General features: G+C 44.7%; 1 protein-coding gene across 5 annotated transcripts in view; it reads left to right on the forward strand.

Annotated features, from left to right (window-relative positions):
* Nucleotides 1-16625, forward strand: part of LIMS2 (LIM zinc finger domain containing 2) — a 46285-nt gene that overhangs the window by 8716 nt on the left and 20944 nt on the right. Inside the window, exon 1 of one of the 5 annotated variants that reach the window (XM_037848852.1) lies at nucleotides 13915-14102. The exons of 2 other annotated variants lie outside the window; for them this stretch is intronic. Coding sequence is in view for 2 of the 3 variants with exons in the window: in XM_037848849.1 (XP_037704777.1) it covers nucleotides 14774-14862 (89 nt within the window). In the remaining variant the exon portion in view is untranslated. Of the gene's footprint in view, nucleotides 1-13914; nucleotides 14103-14153; nucleotides 14863-15151; nucleotides 15286-16625 lie in introns of those variants that run through there. 2 more of the 5 variants (XM_037848849.1, XM_037848850.1) reach the window with 2 other exon arrangements.

The raw sequence follows: 16625 nt of genomic DNA on the forward strand, positions 1-16625 counted from the left end.
CTTTATGGCTTTAAGACTGTAACTGCGTAACCAAATAAACCCCCTTTGTAGAAGCCAATCCATTTCTGGTATTTTGCATAAGAGCAGCATCAGCAAACTGTGACACTGAGGTGCCCTCACATCACCAACCCACCCACCTCTGCTGCTGCCATCCTCCACCCTGACAGCACCCCCGGTTGTTCTCCACCTTCCTGGGGAGGGCACCCAGTGGCCCCTTCAGCAAGAGAACCTTTCAAGCAGTAGCTGGGTGGTCACCAGAGCCCTTGGGACAACAAAAGGGCCATGGGGGAGTCATGGGTTTAAAGGAAAGTGTGAAATGGATGACAAGCCTGTGACTTGTGAGGTGTGGCACAGCTGACCCCAAGCCCCAGACAGGGCCAGGGTTGGCACTGCCCGTGGCCCCTCAACTTTTGGCCTTCACCTCTGTGTCTGGTGCTATCCCACTGTCCCTCTGACCGCCCAATGCTGTGCAGTGGAGGTGCGGAGCTGGTTTGTAGCTACAATCTTGATGTCTACCAATTTGCAAAATTCCTGAAAATCTATCAAGACGGCCCAGGACGGCACCACAGAGAGGGGCCCAGCGTCCCATCCTCTGTGCCTGACCTGCCTTCCCAGCAATGCTGCTTCTCTCTGCTCCATCTATGATGTGCTGATTCCACACTTAAACCTTCCATAGGACTTCATTCCCAAGTTTGGGGGGTGGGGTGCAAAGTGGCAGGCACCTTAGGTGTCCCCCTTGTTCATAGCACTTACGTATCTCTTTAAATATCTGATGATGAATTCATACCTGGATCCTCAATGATATGACTGAATATCTGCCTGTAAAACCAAGTGTGCATCGTCTCCCCCGATGCTCAAGATTTAAACAAAGACAATAAAATCCTTTGCAATCCAGTTTCCTGTGAGGCAAGAGGGTTGGAATATGTCATTCACCTAAGGAGTACAAGGGAGCTTCTGCCGATGATCTCCAGCCCCCCAGGGAGGTCCAGCCCATTGAGGGCAGCTGGCTCTGGGGGTGCCGCTGTGTGCTCACTGACCACCTGGCCAAGGGGACCACCTCACAGCTTGCCCACGGCTGCTCTGGCCTGCCCCCCCGGCCTCTAGTGAGCTGTGTTCTTGCATTCCACACTATGTGTGTGAGTTTTAAAAAATTAAAATATAATTTACATACCGTGAAAGTCACCACTTTAGAGTGTACAATTCAGTGTTTTCTAGTATGTTCACATGGTTGTGCAGCCATAAACACTATTTCCAAGACATTTTTATGGGTTTAGTTTGCTCTTCTATTTCCACTGCTTTAAGGCAGAAGTTTAGGTTATTGATTTGAGATCTTTCTTATTTTTTAACGAGGCATTTGCCACCATAAATATCCCTGTAAGCACTGCTCTTGCTGCATCCCATAAGTTTTGGTATGTTGTGTCTTCATTTTCACTCATCTCAAAGTATTTTCTAATTTCCCTTGTGACTTCTTTTTTGATTCATTGGTTACTTAGAAGTGTGTTGTTAATTTCCATGTTTATGAATTTCCCAGTTCCCTATTCTGTTATTGATTTCTACTGATTGATTTATAATTTCGTTTGATTTTAGTCAGAGGCCATACTTCGTATGATTTCAGTCCTTTTAAATAATTGAGACTTGTTTCATGGTCTAATTTATCTTGAACTTGAGAAGAATACTCTGCTATTTGTTGTGTGGAGTGTTCTATACATACATGTTGTAGTTTATACTGTTTTTTAAGACTTCTGTTTCCATCCTGAGCTTCTGGCTAGTTGTCCTATCCATTATTGAAAGTCAAGTACTGAAACCTCCAAATATTATTGTTGAGTTGTCTGTTTCTACCTTCCTGGTATTTTGGGCTCCGTTGTTGGGTGCATATATGTTTATAATTGTTATATATTTTGATGGATTGACTCTTTAATCATTATAAAATATCCTTCTTTGTTTCTAGTAACAATTTTTGTCTTAAAGTCTACTTTATATGAGATTAGTACAGCCACATTAGCTCTTTTTTGGTAAAGATTTACTTGGTATATTTTTTCATCCTTTAACTTTCAACCTATTGTGCCTTTGAACATAAAGTGAGTCACTTATAGACAGCATACAGTTGGATCATGTTTTTTTAATCCTTCTGCCATCTCTACCTTTTATTCAAAGAGTTTAACCCATTCACATTTAATGTAATTACTGACAAGGTAGTGTTCGTATCTATCATTTTGCTATTTGTTTTTTATATGTCTTATGCCTTTTTTTGTTCCTCAGTTCCTCCTTACTGCCTCCTTTTGTGTTAAATAGATATTTTGAGCTATTTTTTAGTTGCTGCACTGGGGATTGCCATTATATTTTAATTTATAACAATCTAGTTTGGATTTCAATAGTATAAATAGCTCCATTCCCCCATTCTTTATGCTATTATTGTCAGTTATTACATTTTTATACATTGTGTGCCTGTCATCTTTGATTTCTAATTATTACTTCATGCAGTTGTCTTTTAAATTGAAAGTAGAAAAGTGTTATAAGCAAAACATTTATATCTTTTATATTAACTATTTTCTTACCTTTACTGGTGCTCTTTATTTCTTCATGTAGAATCAAATTACTGTCTAGTATCCTTTTATTTCAACCTTACTCCCTGTCCCTGGCAACCTGCACTCTAATTTCAGTCTCTATGAGCTTGCATATGCTCCGATATTTTCTTTGTAGTTACCGTGGGGCTTAAATTTAACATCCTAAATATATAACACTCATGTTTGCTTTGATACCAACTTAACTTCAATACTATACACAAACTATGTTCCTATAACCCTCTGTCCCCCATCTTTATGTAGTTCTTATCACAAACTATATGTTTATACATTGTGAGTCCAAAACCATTGATCTGTCATTACATTTTTTCATTTGCCTTTTAGATCCTGCAGGAAGTAAAAAGTGAAGTTGCAAGCTAAAAATACAACTGTACTGACATTTATATTCACCCATGTCATTACCCTTACTGGAGATCTTTATTTCTTAATGCGGCTTCCACCTATATTGTCTATTGCTCTTTCCTTTCAACCTGCAGAGCTCTCTTTAGCTTCTGTGGTAGGGCCAGGCTAGTGGTGATGAATGACCTCAGCTTTTGTTTATCTGGGAATGTGTTACTCTCTCTTTCATTTCTTTTTTTTTTTTTTTTTTTTTTTTTTTTTTTTTTTTTTTTTTTTTAATCATCATTTATTGAGATATATTCACATACCACGCAGTCATACAAAACAAATTGTACTTTCGATTGTTTACAGTACCATTACATAGTTGTACATTCATCACCTAAATCAATCCCTGACACCTTCATTAGCACACACACAAAAATAACAAGAATAATAATTAGAGTGAAAAAGAGCAATTGAAGTAAAAAAGAACACTAGGTACCTTTGTCTGTTTGTTTGCTTCCCCTACTTTTCTACACATCGATCCATAAACTAGACAAAGTGGAGTTTGGTCCTTATGGCATTCCCAATCCCACTGTCACCCCTCATAAGCTACATTTTTATACAACTGTCTTCGAGATTCATGGGTTCTGGGTTGTAGTTTAACAGTTTCAGGCATCCACCACCAGCTACCCCAATTCTTTAGAACCTAAAAAAGGTTGTCTAAAGTGTGCGTAAGAGTGCCCACCAGAGTGATCTCTCGGCTCGTTTTGGAATCTCTCTGCCACTGAAGCTTATTTCATTTCCTTTCACATCCCCCTTTTGGTCAAGAAGATGTTCTCCATCCCACGATGCCGGGTCTACATTCCTCCCCGGGAGTCATATTCCACGTTGCCAGGGAGATTCACTTCCCCTGGGTGTCTGATCCCACGTAGGGGGGAGGGCAGTGATTTCACCTTTCAAGTTGGCTTAGCCAGAGAGAGAGGGCCACATCTGAGCAACAAAGAGGCATTCAGGAGGAGACTCTTAGGCACAAATACAGGGAGGCCTAGCCTCTCCTTTGCAGCAACCGTCTTCCCAAGGGTGAAACTTATGGTAGAGGGCTCAACCCATCAAACCACCAGTCCCCTATGTCTGTGGTCATGTTAGCAACCATGGAGGTGGGGTAGGCGAATACCCCTGCATTCTCCACAGGCTCCTCAAGGGGGCACTACATCGTTTTTTTTTTTTTTTTTTTTTTTCCTTGTTTGTCTTTTCTCTTTTTTTTTTTTTTAACTTTCTCTTCTTTTTTCAAATCAACTGTATGAAAAAAAAAGTTAAAAAGAAAACAAACATACAATAAAAGAACATTTCAAAGAGACCATAGCAAGGGAGTAAGAAAAAGACAACTAACCTAAGATAACTGCTTAACTTCCAACATGTTCCTACTTTACCCCAAGAAAGTTACATACTATAGCAACATTTCAGTGAACTTGTTCCTACTACATCCATCAGAAATTAACAGACCATAGTCATTTCTGGGCATCCCCAGAACGTTAAATAGCTTATCTGTTCTTCTTGGATTATTGTTCCCCCTTCCTTAATTGCTCTCTACTGCTAGATCCCCTACATTCTACATTATAAACCATTTGTTTTACATTTTTCAAAGTTCACATTAGTGGTAGCATATAATATTTCTCTTTTTGTGCCTGGCTTATTTCGCTCAGCATTATGTCTTCAAGGTTCATCCATGTTGTCATATGTTTCACCAGATCGTTCCTTCTTACTGCCGCGTAGTATTCCATCGTGTGTATATACCACATTTTATTTATCCACTCATCTGTTGATGGACATTTGGGTTGTTTCCATCTCTTGGCAATTGTGAATAATGCTGCTGTGAACATTGGCGTGCAGATATCTGTTCGTGTCACTGCTTTCCGATCTTCCGGGTATATCCCGAGAAGTGCAATCGCTGGATCGAATGGTAGCTCTATCTCTAGTTTTCTAAGGAACTGCCAGACTGACTTCCAGAGTGGCTGAACCATTATACAGTCCCACCAACAATGAATAAGAGTTCCAATTTCTCCACATCCCCTCCAGCATTTGTAGTTTCCTGTTTGTTTAATGGCAGCCATTCTAACCGGTGTTAGATGGTATCTCATTGTGGTCTTAATTTGCATCTCTCTAATAGCTAGTGAAGCTGAACATTTTTTCATGTGTTTCTTGGCCATTTGTATTTCCTCTTCAGAGAACTGTCTTTTCATATCTTTTGCCCATTTTATAATTGGGCTGTCTGTACTATTGTCATTGAGTTGTAGGATTTCTTTGTATATGCAAGATATCAGTCTTTTGTCAGATACATGGTTTCCAAAAATTTTTTCCCATTGAGTTGGCTGCCTCTTTACCTTTTTGAGAAATTCCTTTGAGGTGCAGAAACTTCTAAGCTTGAGGAGTTCCCATTTATCTATTTTCTCTTTTGTTGCTTGTGCTTTGGGTGTAAAGTCTAGGAAGTGGCCTCCTAATACAAGGTCTTGAAGATGTTTTCCTACATTATCTTCTAGGAGTTTAATGGTACTTTCTTTTATATTGAGATCTTTGGTCCATTTTGAGTTAATTTTTGTGTAGGGGGTGAGGTAGGGGTCCTCTTTCATTCTTTTGGATATGGATATCCAACTCTCCCAGCCCCATTTGTTGAAAAGACCATTATGGCTCAGTTCGGTGACTTTGGGGGCCTTATCAAAGATCAGTCGGCCATAGATCTGAGGGTCTATCTCTGAATTCTCAATTCGATTCCATTGATCTATATGTCTATCTTTGTGCCAGTACCATGCTGTTTTGGCAACTGTGGCTTTATAATAAGCTTCAAAGTCAGGGAGTGTAAGTCCTCCCACTTCGTTTTTCTTTTTTAAAGTGTCTTTAGCAATTCGAGGCATCTTCCCTTTCCAAATAAATTTGATAACTAGCTTTTCCAAGTCTGCAAAGTAGGTTGTTGGAATTTTGATTGGGATTGCATTGAATCTGTAGATGAGTTTGGGTAGAATTGACATCTTAATGACATTTAGCCTTCCTATCCATGAACATGGAATATTTTTCCATCTTTTAAGGTCCCCTTCTATTTCTTTAGTAGAGTTATGTAGTTTTCTTTGTATAGGTCTTTTACATCTTTGGTTAAGTTTATTCCTAGGTACTTGAATTTTTAGTTGCTATTGAAAATGGTATCTTTTTCTTGAGTGTCTCTTCAGTTTGTTCATTTCTAGCATATAGAAACATTACTGACTTATGTGCATTAATCTTGTATCCCGCTACTTTGCTAAATTTGTTTATTAGCTCTAGTAGGTGTATCGTTGATTTCTCAGGGTTTTCTAGATATAAGATCATATCATCTGCAAACAATGACAGTTTTACTTCTTCTTTTCCAATTTGGATGCCTTTTATTTCTTTGTCTTGCCGGATTGCCCTGGCTAGCACTTCCAGCACAATGTTGAATAACAGTGGTGACAGTGGGCATCCTTGTCTTGTTCCTGATCTTAGAGGGAAGGCTTTCAGTCTCTCACCATTGAGTACTATGCTGGCTGTGGGTTTTTCATATATGCTCTTTATCATGTTGAGGAAGTTTCCTTCAATTCCTACCTTTTGAAGTGTTTTTATCAAAAACGGATGTTGGATTTTGTCAAATGCTTTTTCCACATCTATTGAGATGATCAATTGATTTTTCCCTTTCGAGTTTTTAATGTGTTGTAATACATTGATTGTTTTTCTTATGTTGAACCATCCTTGCATGCCTGGAATGAACCCCACTTGGTCATGGTGTATGATTTTTTTAATGTGTCTTTGGATTCGATTTGCAAGTATTTTGTTGAGGATTTTTGCATCTATATTCATTAGGGAGATTGGCCGGTAGTTTTCCTTTTTTGTAGCATCTTTGCCTGGTTTTGGTATTAGATTGATGTTAGCTTCATAAAATGAATTAGGTAGTGTTCCATTTTTTTCAATGTTTTGAAAGAGTTTGAGTAAGATTGGTGTCAGTTCTTTCTGGAAAGTTTGGTAGAATTCCCCTGTGAAGCCATCTGGCCCTGGGCATTTATTTGTGGGAAGATTTTTGATGACTGATTGGATCTCTTTGCTTGTGATGGGTTGGTTGAGGTCTTCTATTTCTTCTCTGGTCAGTCTAGGTTGTTCATATGTTTCCAGGAAATTGTCCATTTCTTCTACATTATCCAGTTTGTTGCCATACAGTTGTTCATAATATCCTCTTATAATTTTTTTAATTTCTTCAGGATCTGCAGTTATGTCACCTTTTTCATTCATTATTTTGTTTATATGGGTCTTCTCTCTTTTTGATTTTGTCAGTCTAGCTAGGGGCTTGTCAATCTTGTTGATCTTCTCAAAGAACCAACTTTTGGTGATATTTATCCTTTCTATTGTTTTTTTGTTCTCTATGTCATTTATTTCTGCTTTAATCCTTGTTATTTCTTTTCTTGTACTTGGTTTAGGATTGGTTTGCTGTTCATTTTCTAGCTTCTTCAGTTGATCCATTAGTTCTTTGATTTTGGCTCTTTCTTCCTTTTTAATATATGCGTTTAGTGCTATAAATTTCCCCCTTAGCACTGCTTTTGCTGCATCCCATAGGTTTTGGTATGTTGTGTTCTCATTTTCATTCGTCTCTATATATTTAGCAATTTCTCTTGCTATTTCTTCTTTAACCCACTGATTGTTTAGGAGTGTGTTGTTTAACCTCCAGGTATTTGTGAATTTTCTAAGTCTCTGATGGTTATTGACTTCTAATTGTATTCCATTGTGGTCAGAGAATGTGCTTTGAATAATTTCAATCTTTTTAAATTTATTGAGGCTTGTTTTATGTCCCAGCATATGGTCTATTCTGGAGAAAGTTCCGTGAGCACTAGAAAAGTATGTGTATCCTGTCGATTTGGGATGTAATGTCCTGTAGATGTCTGTTAAATCTAATTCATTTATCAGATTGTTTAGGTTTTCAATTTCCTTATTGGTCTTCTGTCTGGTTGATCTATCTATAGGAGAGAGTGATGTGTTGAAGTCTCCCACAATTATTGTGGAAACATCAATTGCTTCCTTTAGTTTTGCCAAAGTTTCTCTCATGTATTTTGTGGCACCTTGATTGGGTGCATAGACATTTACGATTGTTATTTCTTCTTGCTGAATTGCCCCTTTATTAGTATGTAGTGGCCTTCTTTGTCTCTCAAAACATCCCTGCATTTGAAGTCTATTTTATCTGAGATTAATATTGCTACACCTGCTTTCTTTTGGCTGTAGCTTGCATGAAATATTTTTTTCCATCCATTCACTTTCAGTTTCTTTGTGTCCCTGTGTCTAAGATGAGTCTCTTGTATGCAACATATTGATGGTTCATTTTTTTTGATCCATTCTGCGAATCTATATCTTTTAATTGGGGAGTTTAATCCATTTACATTCAACGTTAAAACCGTGAAGGCATTTCTTGAATCGGCCATCTTATCCTTTGGATTATGTTTGCCATATTTTTCCCTCTCTCTATTAATATCCTTTATTGTACCCATACCGAATCTCTTTAGTACTGAACCTTTCTCCAAGTCTCTCTGTCCTGTCTTGTTTGTCTGTCTGTAGGGCTCCCTTTAGTATCTCCAGTAGGGCAGGTCTCTTGTTAGCAAATTCTCTCAGCATTTCTTTGTCTGTGAAAAATTTAAGCTCTCCCTCAAATTTGAAGGAGAGCTTTGCTGGATAAAGTATTCTTGGCTGGAAATTCCTCTCACTCAGAATTTTAAATATATCGTGCCACTGCCTTCTTGCCTCCATGGTGGCTGCTGAGTAGTCACTACTTAGTCTTATGCTGTTTCCTTTGTATGTGGTGAATTGCTTTTCTCTTGCTGCTTTCAGAACTTGCTCCTTCTCTTCTATGTTTGACAGTGTGATCAGTATATGTCTCGGAGTGGGTTTTTTTTGGATTTATTCTATTTGGAGTTCGCTGAGCATTTATGATTTGTGTATTTATGGTTGTTTAGAAGATTTGGGAAGTTTTCCCCAACAATTTCTTTGAATACTCTTCCTAGACCTTTACCCTTTTCTTCCCCTTCTGGGACACCAATGAGTCTTATATTCGGACGTTTCATATTATCTATCATATCCCTGAGGTCCATTTTCGAGTTTTTCAATTTTTTTTCCCCATTCTTTCTTTTATGTTTCATTTTCCATTCTGTCATCTTCCAGGTCACTGATTCGTTGTTCAACTTCCTCTAGTCTTGTACTATGAGTGTCCAGAATCTTTTTAATTTGGTCAACAGTTTCTTTAATTTCCATAAGATCATCCATTTTTTTATTTAGTCTTGCAATGTCTTCTTTATGCTCTTCTAGGGTCTTCTTGATTTCCTTCATATCCCGTACTAGGGTCTCATTGTTCATCTTTAGGTCTTTGAGTAGCTGCTCTAGGTGTGTCTCTTCTGGTCTTTTGATTTGGGTGCTTGGGCTTGGGTTATCCATGTCGTCTGCTTTTTTCATATGCTTTATAATTTTCTGTTGTTTTTGGCCTCGTGGCATTTGCTGACCTTGATAGGGTTCTTTTAGGGTTTGTAGACCAGTTGAAGTCCTTATCTCTAATTTATCAGATCTACAGCTTCGTGGAGTACACTTTCTCTAAGTAACCAGCAGGTGGCGTCCACGAGCCACCTGTTCTCCACAAGCCAGATCCTCCCCTGCTTAGCCTTTTGGTGAGTGGGGGAGTGAGTCTTGTGGGGCCCAATTGGTGTCCCAAGCTTGCGTGTGTAGTTGGTGTTGCCTGCCCTGTATGTGGGGCGTGTTTCTGGGCAGTCGGGTAGGGGGGGGTGGCCCTAACAATCAAATCTCCCTGATCATCCTAGAGTTTTAAAGCTACTGCAATAGTCTAATCCTTCAGTTCAGTCCTGCCACAGTTTGTCTCTGCCACTGACCCACAAGTCTTTGGTATTGGCGTATGGCTCCTGAGACTTGCAAGTGGGCCCCTCTTCCAGGCTGTGCACCCCGGGTCCTCTGTTGAGGGATGACTGTGCTATGTCGCAGGTGAGTGCCGTCCCCCCAGGGCAGTTCTGGGCTGCTGGGCTGTGTTGGGAGGCTCCCAGTCTGCTCAAATGATGGCTGAATGGGGCTCTGTTAATTCACACTGCTCCCCCTTCCCAGCTCTGGGACATTCAGCTGAGGTTGCAGGGAAGGCTAATGTCCACGCCCAGTTTTGTGGTGTGTGCCTGTTATTTGAAGCACTTCCGTCACACTGGGTTGTCTGGGGCAGCTCTGGGCTATGGGGCTGGCGATGGGCAGGAGTGTTTCCTGTCCACCAGGATGGTGGCTGTGAGCGGACACCCCCCTTTCTTGGGAAGTTGTGTTGTTTAGTGAATTTTCTCAGCCACTGGATTATTGCCTTTTGTCTCAGAGCTCTCTTAGTTCTGCTCTTGACTTGACGTGCCCAAATTTCAATTCTTTGAAGCTTTCTGTATTGAGCTTCTTAGAGTAATTGTTTTAGAAAAAGCAAAAAGGATTTAAAAAAAAAAAAAAAAAACGGCCCTCCTCAGAGATCTAATGGGTTATTGAAATGCTAATAGACAAAGCAACCAGGGCCATTAAGGAAAAGTGCCCAGGGCAGAGAGATCAGCCTTGCTTCGGGATTTGCATATGCGCCTCAAGGCCTGATCTCCGCCCTTCCCCTTTCTGTGTTCACCAGAACTCCAAAAATCCTCTGCTTTTATTTTGGAGTTTTTCGTGTTGTTTTTTTTCTATGCCTGTCTCCTCTCTGCTGGGCTGGCTGCTCTCAGAGTCTCTGGTGTCTGGCCTCAGTCTATCTATGGTTGGAGTTTGAATCAGTAGAATGAGTTTCCGGTAAGAGCAGCCACTGCAATTCTCCCTTCTCCTTCCTGGAGCTGACAGCCCCTCCTCCCCCGGGACTGAGCCTGGCAGGGAGGGGCGCGGGTCCCCTGGCCGCAAAAACTTACAGATTTCGCTGATCTCAGCAGTTCCACGTTTTCATGAGTGTTGTATGAAGTATGCCCAAAGACAGATTGCTCTGTGGTGTCCAGTCCACGCAGTTCCTGGCTTTTTACCTACTTTCCTGGAGGAGTAACTAAAACATACAGCTCACCAGTCTGCCATCTTGCCCCGCCTCCTCTCTTTCATTTCTGAAAGACAGTTCACTGGATATAGAATTCTGTCTTGGCAATTTTTGGTTTCAGTATTTTAAATATGCCTTCCCACTACTTCTTGCCTCCATGGTTTCCGATGAGAAATAGGTACTTAATCTTATTGAGGTCCCCTTGTACATGAAAAGTTATATCTCTCTTGTGACTTTCAGAATTCTTTATCTTTCGTATTTGACTGTTTGATTATAATTTGTCATGGTGTGGGTCTATTTGGGTTTATCTTGTCTGGAGTTTGTTGGGCATCATGGGGCAATTGAAGAAGCTTTCAGCCATTATTTCTTTGAATATTCTCTCTGTCCCCTTTCTCTCTTTCTTTTCTCTCTAGAATTTCCACAATGCAGATATTGGTACACTTGACGGTATCCCACAGGTTCCTCAGGCTCTGTTCACTTTTCTTCATTCTTTCTTCTTTCTCCTTTTCAGACTGGATGATTTTAATAGTTTTATCTTCAAGTTCTCGGAGTCTTTCTTCTGCCAGCTCCAATCTGCTGTTGAACTCCTCTAGGGAATTTTTAAGTTCTGTTACTATAGTCTTCAGCTCTGTTTGATTTCTTTTCATAATTTCCATATCTCTGTTGATATTCTCTTTGTGTTCATGTATTGTTTTCTGATTTCTTTTGGTTCTTTGTCCACAGTTTCCTTTAACCCTCTGAGCATATTTAGGACCACTTTTTAAAAGTCTTTTTCTGGTATGTTCTCCTTACTGATGGCTTCTAATGCTTTAATCTTCTGCTTTGCCTGGGCCATTGCTTCCTTTTTTTTTTGGTATATTTTGTAACCTTTGTTGATACCTGGACATTTTGATATTTCAATGAGTTATCATTGGAAGTTAGACTCTGAGGCATCTGTTCCTTAGGCTTGTATTCAATTAGTATTATGACAGAGCTTTCCTTGATTGCCAGGAGTTAACAAAGAAAGAAAAAAGAAAAAGGAAGCAAGAAAGAAGGAAAAGAAAAGAAAAGAAGAGAAAAGGAAAGAGCGAAAGACCTTTTCTAGTCTCTGCAGACTGACATGCAGAGTGCTCTCCTTCAGGGCATATCCATGCAATGAGTTTGGAGGATAGCCCCAGGCCAAAGCACAGGGGCTTCACTGATCTGTTCTGTGCATGTTCTTGTCTGGGGCCTAGGAATTCATTCTTTTACACAGTTCCAAATGTCCCCTCTCCCCTAGGAAATGGTTTCCTTACACTCCAGGGCACTGCACTCTGTGTCCCACAGCCAGCAGTCCCTCTCCCTAGGCAGCATGACTTACTGCTTTCCCACAGCATTCTGCAGGGGAGTTCCGTGAACTCTACACACAGGGCAAGTTCTGGGATGGTGAGTCCCTCAGGCCACCGTGAGATGGATTGGGCCAGACGCATGTGCTCCCTCTGGAACTGGGACCAGAAGTCCACACTGGGAGTGCAGGTTGGCTTCTTGCCAAGCCAGTGAGGGTGGGGGAGGGGCTGGCCCAGGCACCATGAGGTCCCACTGCTTTTAAGTAGACTTTTTCTTGATTCGGCTCTTGCTCTGTTACTGCGATCTTTTAACTGTTTTCTGTCCTGCCCTCCACCCCACCCCAGACCCCACCTTTTCCTTTTAAGCTTTTTGGTTATTCTGTTGTTTGCCCTACTTGTTATCCATCCCTCACTTGACAAACACTCCCTGGGGAGAGGGTTTAGCAGTGGGCGAGTTCAGTGAGGTCAAATAAAGATATGGCTTTGGAGTGGGGGCTTCCAAGGAATCTACCAGGTAGGTCAAATAATGAGTCTTTTTGAGAATAAGACTTTTTAGCAGCCCCAACTCCATTCTGCTCCCTCCAGTGCCAGTACTGGGAATGCAGCCTCTTATTTTTCAAGGCTGCCACAGAGCTGTGGAGAGGGGTAAGTGAAAACGCCACGAAGCTCGCTGTTCCTGTTGAGAATCAGCTATTTTCCTGGACTAAATCCTCGCCAGGTTGCAAGCAGCCTTTGATTGATTTCCAGAGTTCAGACAAAGTTGACGCTGACAATTTTTGCTAGTTTTTTCGTTGCTTTTTAGAGGAGTGAACTTTCGGATGTCCTTACTGTCTTCACTGACCTCTTGCTTACTATGTACTTTTGCAACTGTGTGCGCTGACCCAGTGTGACCCCTCCCGTCCCTACAAAAGGACAGGCTGTAGAAAGGGGACTAAGGCTGAAGAAATTTGGGCTCATTCAGATTTTGTGTTTCTCCATCTCTAGTCCCTGGTGGCCCCTTTTACAGCAAATACTTGTTGAATCGATTAGGGCTTGGTAACCTTGGGATGAAGTTGCAAATGATGTCATCTAAAACCCTCGTGGCTTCTGTCTCCTTCTTGTGTCTGTGCACTGCCCCAGGAGCCCTAGACATGCCCTCCTTTAGACGAAACCGTGGCTCAGGGTGAGTCTTCCAGGTTCTCTGGCTCACGATTTCCCATGGATGTGGCTGGGAGAGGTACAGCAAGAGGGGCCCTGGACCCACCACATTGGCTTGGAGCTCCTGCCACAAAACGTTCTCCATCAGCTTTCTTAAGAGTGGGAGATGTCCTGGGTACTGGTTTCATTTAGACTCCTCCCGGCTCAGCCTCTCGGTGCTCTCTAGCCTCAGAGGCCCCGCCTTTAAAAAAATATTTGTTGGATTGATCAGTGCTTGATAACTTTGAGCTGCATTTACAAACCATACTGGCACCCAAGGCTTCCAGTTATCCAGCTGTTTTGAAGTTGACCCTCCGGAGCGGTTAATGAATACCTCCCCATGTTTGCATTTGCGGTGTGATGTGTATTTCTGGCGGTGTGTGTCTGGCATGTGAATGTCCCAGGCATCCCCCCCACCAAGGTTTTCTCCCACCCCCTCTGCCCGGAATTGGGTCTTTCAAACAGCTACTGCCTCTTTATTTTGGAAAGGGGAGGAAGACACTGCTCCTGCATTCTGACCTCACTGGAAAGGAATTGCAGGGTGATGGAATCAGTGAGTGCTCTGGACTTCTATTGCCGACCGTGGTGACTGCTCAACCAGCAATGGCCACAGTGCAGACACTGGCCTTAGATCACAAATAACCCAGCCAATCTCTCTAGGTAAAGATGCCTGTAAAATGGTGCCTGCCCAGTGATCTTCTATTGGGTCCCGCTGCTTCTGTCTCCCTGGCAAGCAGAGTCAGCAGTGTGGACCTCTTTTGGGGTGTTTGGCTAGATGTTGGCTGGATGCCAGGGGCCTGGGGCTGCCTGGATCTCCTAAGGTGGCCTCTGCCCGCCCCCCCAGGCTCTCAGGGGAGGGAACAGGCTGGAGTGCTTTTCTTTACCCTCTAAATTTTCCCAGCCTTCCTAAGCTGGCGCAGCCCCCTCCTGCCCTCCTCAGGGGCTGTCAAGGGGCTCGGGGACCCCTGGCATGCATGGCACCTGAGAAGTCCTGCCCGCCACTAGGACCCTCACTTGGGTGCTTGCCTGGGACGTGCCAAGCCGGAGTCCCCTACCCAGCCCATACCCAACCCTGCCAGCCTCAGCGTTCCCCGTGCTGCCCCCGCGGCGCCGAGAACAATATCCTTTCTATTTGGACTTGACTCCGCTGCCCTTTGGAGACCTGAGTGTGCAACGTGAGCTCCCGTCCAGAGCGGGGGCGGCGCCCGCGGCCTCTCCGGTGTCTGGGCTGCGGTGGCCGCGCGAGGCGCCGAGGTGGTCCGACGGTCTGGTGGGACCAGAACGAGGACAAGGACGAGGAGGACGCCCCGAGCGTCCCGGGTCCCCGCGCCATGGCCGCCCGGCTCCGCGCGCTCACCGCGTCGGGGCTGTACCGGCGGCGCCAGGACCGGCAGAGCGCACCGCCGCCCGCCGTCCCCGGGTAGGTGGCTGGGGAGCCGGGCGGGGGACAATGGCCGGAAGGCAGCCGCTCTGAGCTTTTCCTCGGGAACCCAGGCCCTTCCGACGGCGCGGCGCCTGCGGCCTCGGAGCCAGCGCGCGAGGGGCCCGGAGACCCCGGGGCGCGGGGCAGGGCGCACCCGGCGAGGAGCGAGGCCGCGGGGTGCGGCTTCGTCGCAGTTCCATGTAGCCGGGGTGGGGTGGGGGCGATGTCAGCCTGCTCGGGCAGCGCGCGGAGGATCGGGTGTTAGAGATGAGTTATCCCGGGCGACCCCCGCGACAGCCTCGCGGACCAGACGATTGTCATTGCCGCTTTATTCACGAAGAAGGGAGGCGCGGGGGTGGGCAAGGCACCCGCTGGAGCTCACCCCACCAAAAATGTGGCCATGCTGGGATTTGAACCCAGGTCAGTAGGACTCCAAAGCCCCTGCTGCTTCCTTTCGCGGGAAACTGCAGTGTAGACAAGGCTGAAGGCCCTCTTCAGGGCTGGGAGGGGCCAGGGGCTTGCTGGTGGACCAGGGCATCTCAGAGGTGAACCACCTGGGGTGGAGAGGAGGGGGGTGGGGGGGTCCACCAAGTCTGGGCACCTGGATTGAGTAGAACCCACCCCTCACCCCCCATCCCTGCTAGGTGGCTTCAGGGGCTGGGAAGAGGCTCCTGGACGTGCTGAGTCTGCTTTGCCCTCCGGGCCATCTCATTGGAAATGTCCAGTGGAAAGTTGGGGGAGGGGAGGGAGGAGAGAGCTGGGGACACTGAAGTAACAGGGGGAGGGGACAAGGTGCTGTGGGGCCAGGACTCCAAGGTTGGGAGGAGAGGGCTGGGAGCCAGGTGAGGAGGCTGAGCTGCATTGGTCGGGGAGGCCTGGCATGTGGTGGGGGGCTTGGGGCGGGGGTAAGCAGGGGTGGGCATGATCTACACAGTGAAAATACGTGTCCCGACGGCCTGCTCCCAGCTCACTGAGGGCCTGAGGTCAGGGAAGGCTTCCTGGGGGGTCGTTGGAGGCCTGAGCCCCCTGGGACGCCTGGGAAGTGGAGGGGAAGGGAGGGTACTCAGGTGGCACCCCGAGTCTGCAGAGCTGGAGCAGAGCCTCCCGTTACCTCCCTGGACGTCTGTGGGGGAGCAGAAGCCCAGGGACCAGGCGGTGGGCAGCCAGCACCCCGGTCCCGAGGGGCTGCCGTCCAGGCTAGAGGGGTGGGTGCAAACAGAAATGAAGCACCCCAAGAGCCGGCAAACATTCAAGGGGCACACAGGCCCAAGAATGAATACCAGGTTTCTGGAAAGTTCTGGGTGCTTTATAACATTTAGGAATGTGCTGCATGTTTATAAGCCACCCAAATTTCTTTTTCTGTCCTTTAGTTTTCTGTTACCAGTGTGCCAGGTCTAAAGTACACCTGCTTAGCAGACAGCAGAGCTTCAGAAGAGGCTCTGTCATTTCAGGCTGTTTCAGACGGGTTCGGAGCACGTTTCTGGTGGTGTAAATGCTTTGTGTGAAGTGCAGCCCCAGGATGACCTTCCTTAGCCTTCCCAACACCCTCTGAGGTTGCAGATGAGGAAACTGAGGCTCAGAGAAGTTCTTTGGTGCCAGCCTCACAGCCAGCAAGTGCCAGGGCAAGGGTAGTGGCCCAGTATACCCGGTTGCACAGCTCATGTTGTTGGACCGATTCTTGCCTGGGCAGAAGTGGGCTCTCACGCTGGCTCGTCCTCACATATGAGTGGACCCCTGTGACTGGCTGCTGCCCACCTCCA

The sequence above is a fragment of the Choloepus didactylus genome, chromosome 9 (assembly GCF_015220235.1).
Source record: "Choloepus didactylus isolate mChoDid1 chromosome 9, mChoDid1.pri, whole genome shotgun sequence".
In the NCBI taxonomy this organism is placed as follows: Eukaryota; Metazoa; Chordata; class Mammalia; order Pilosa; family Megalonychidae; genus Choloepus; species Choloepus didactylus.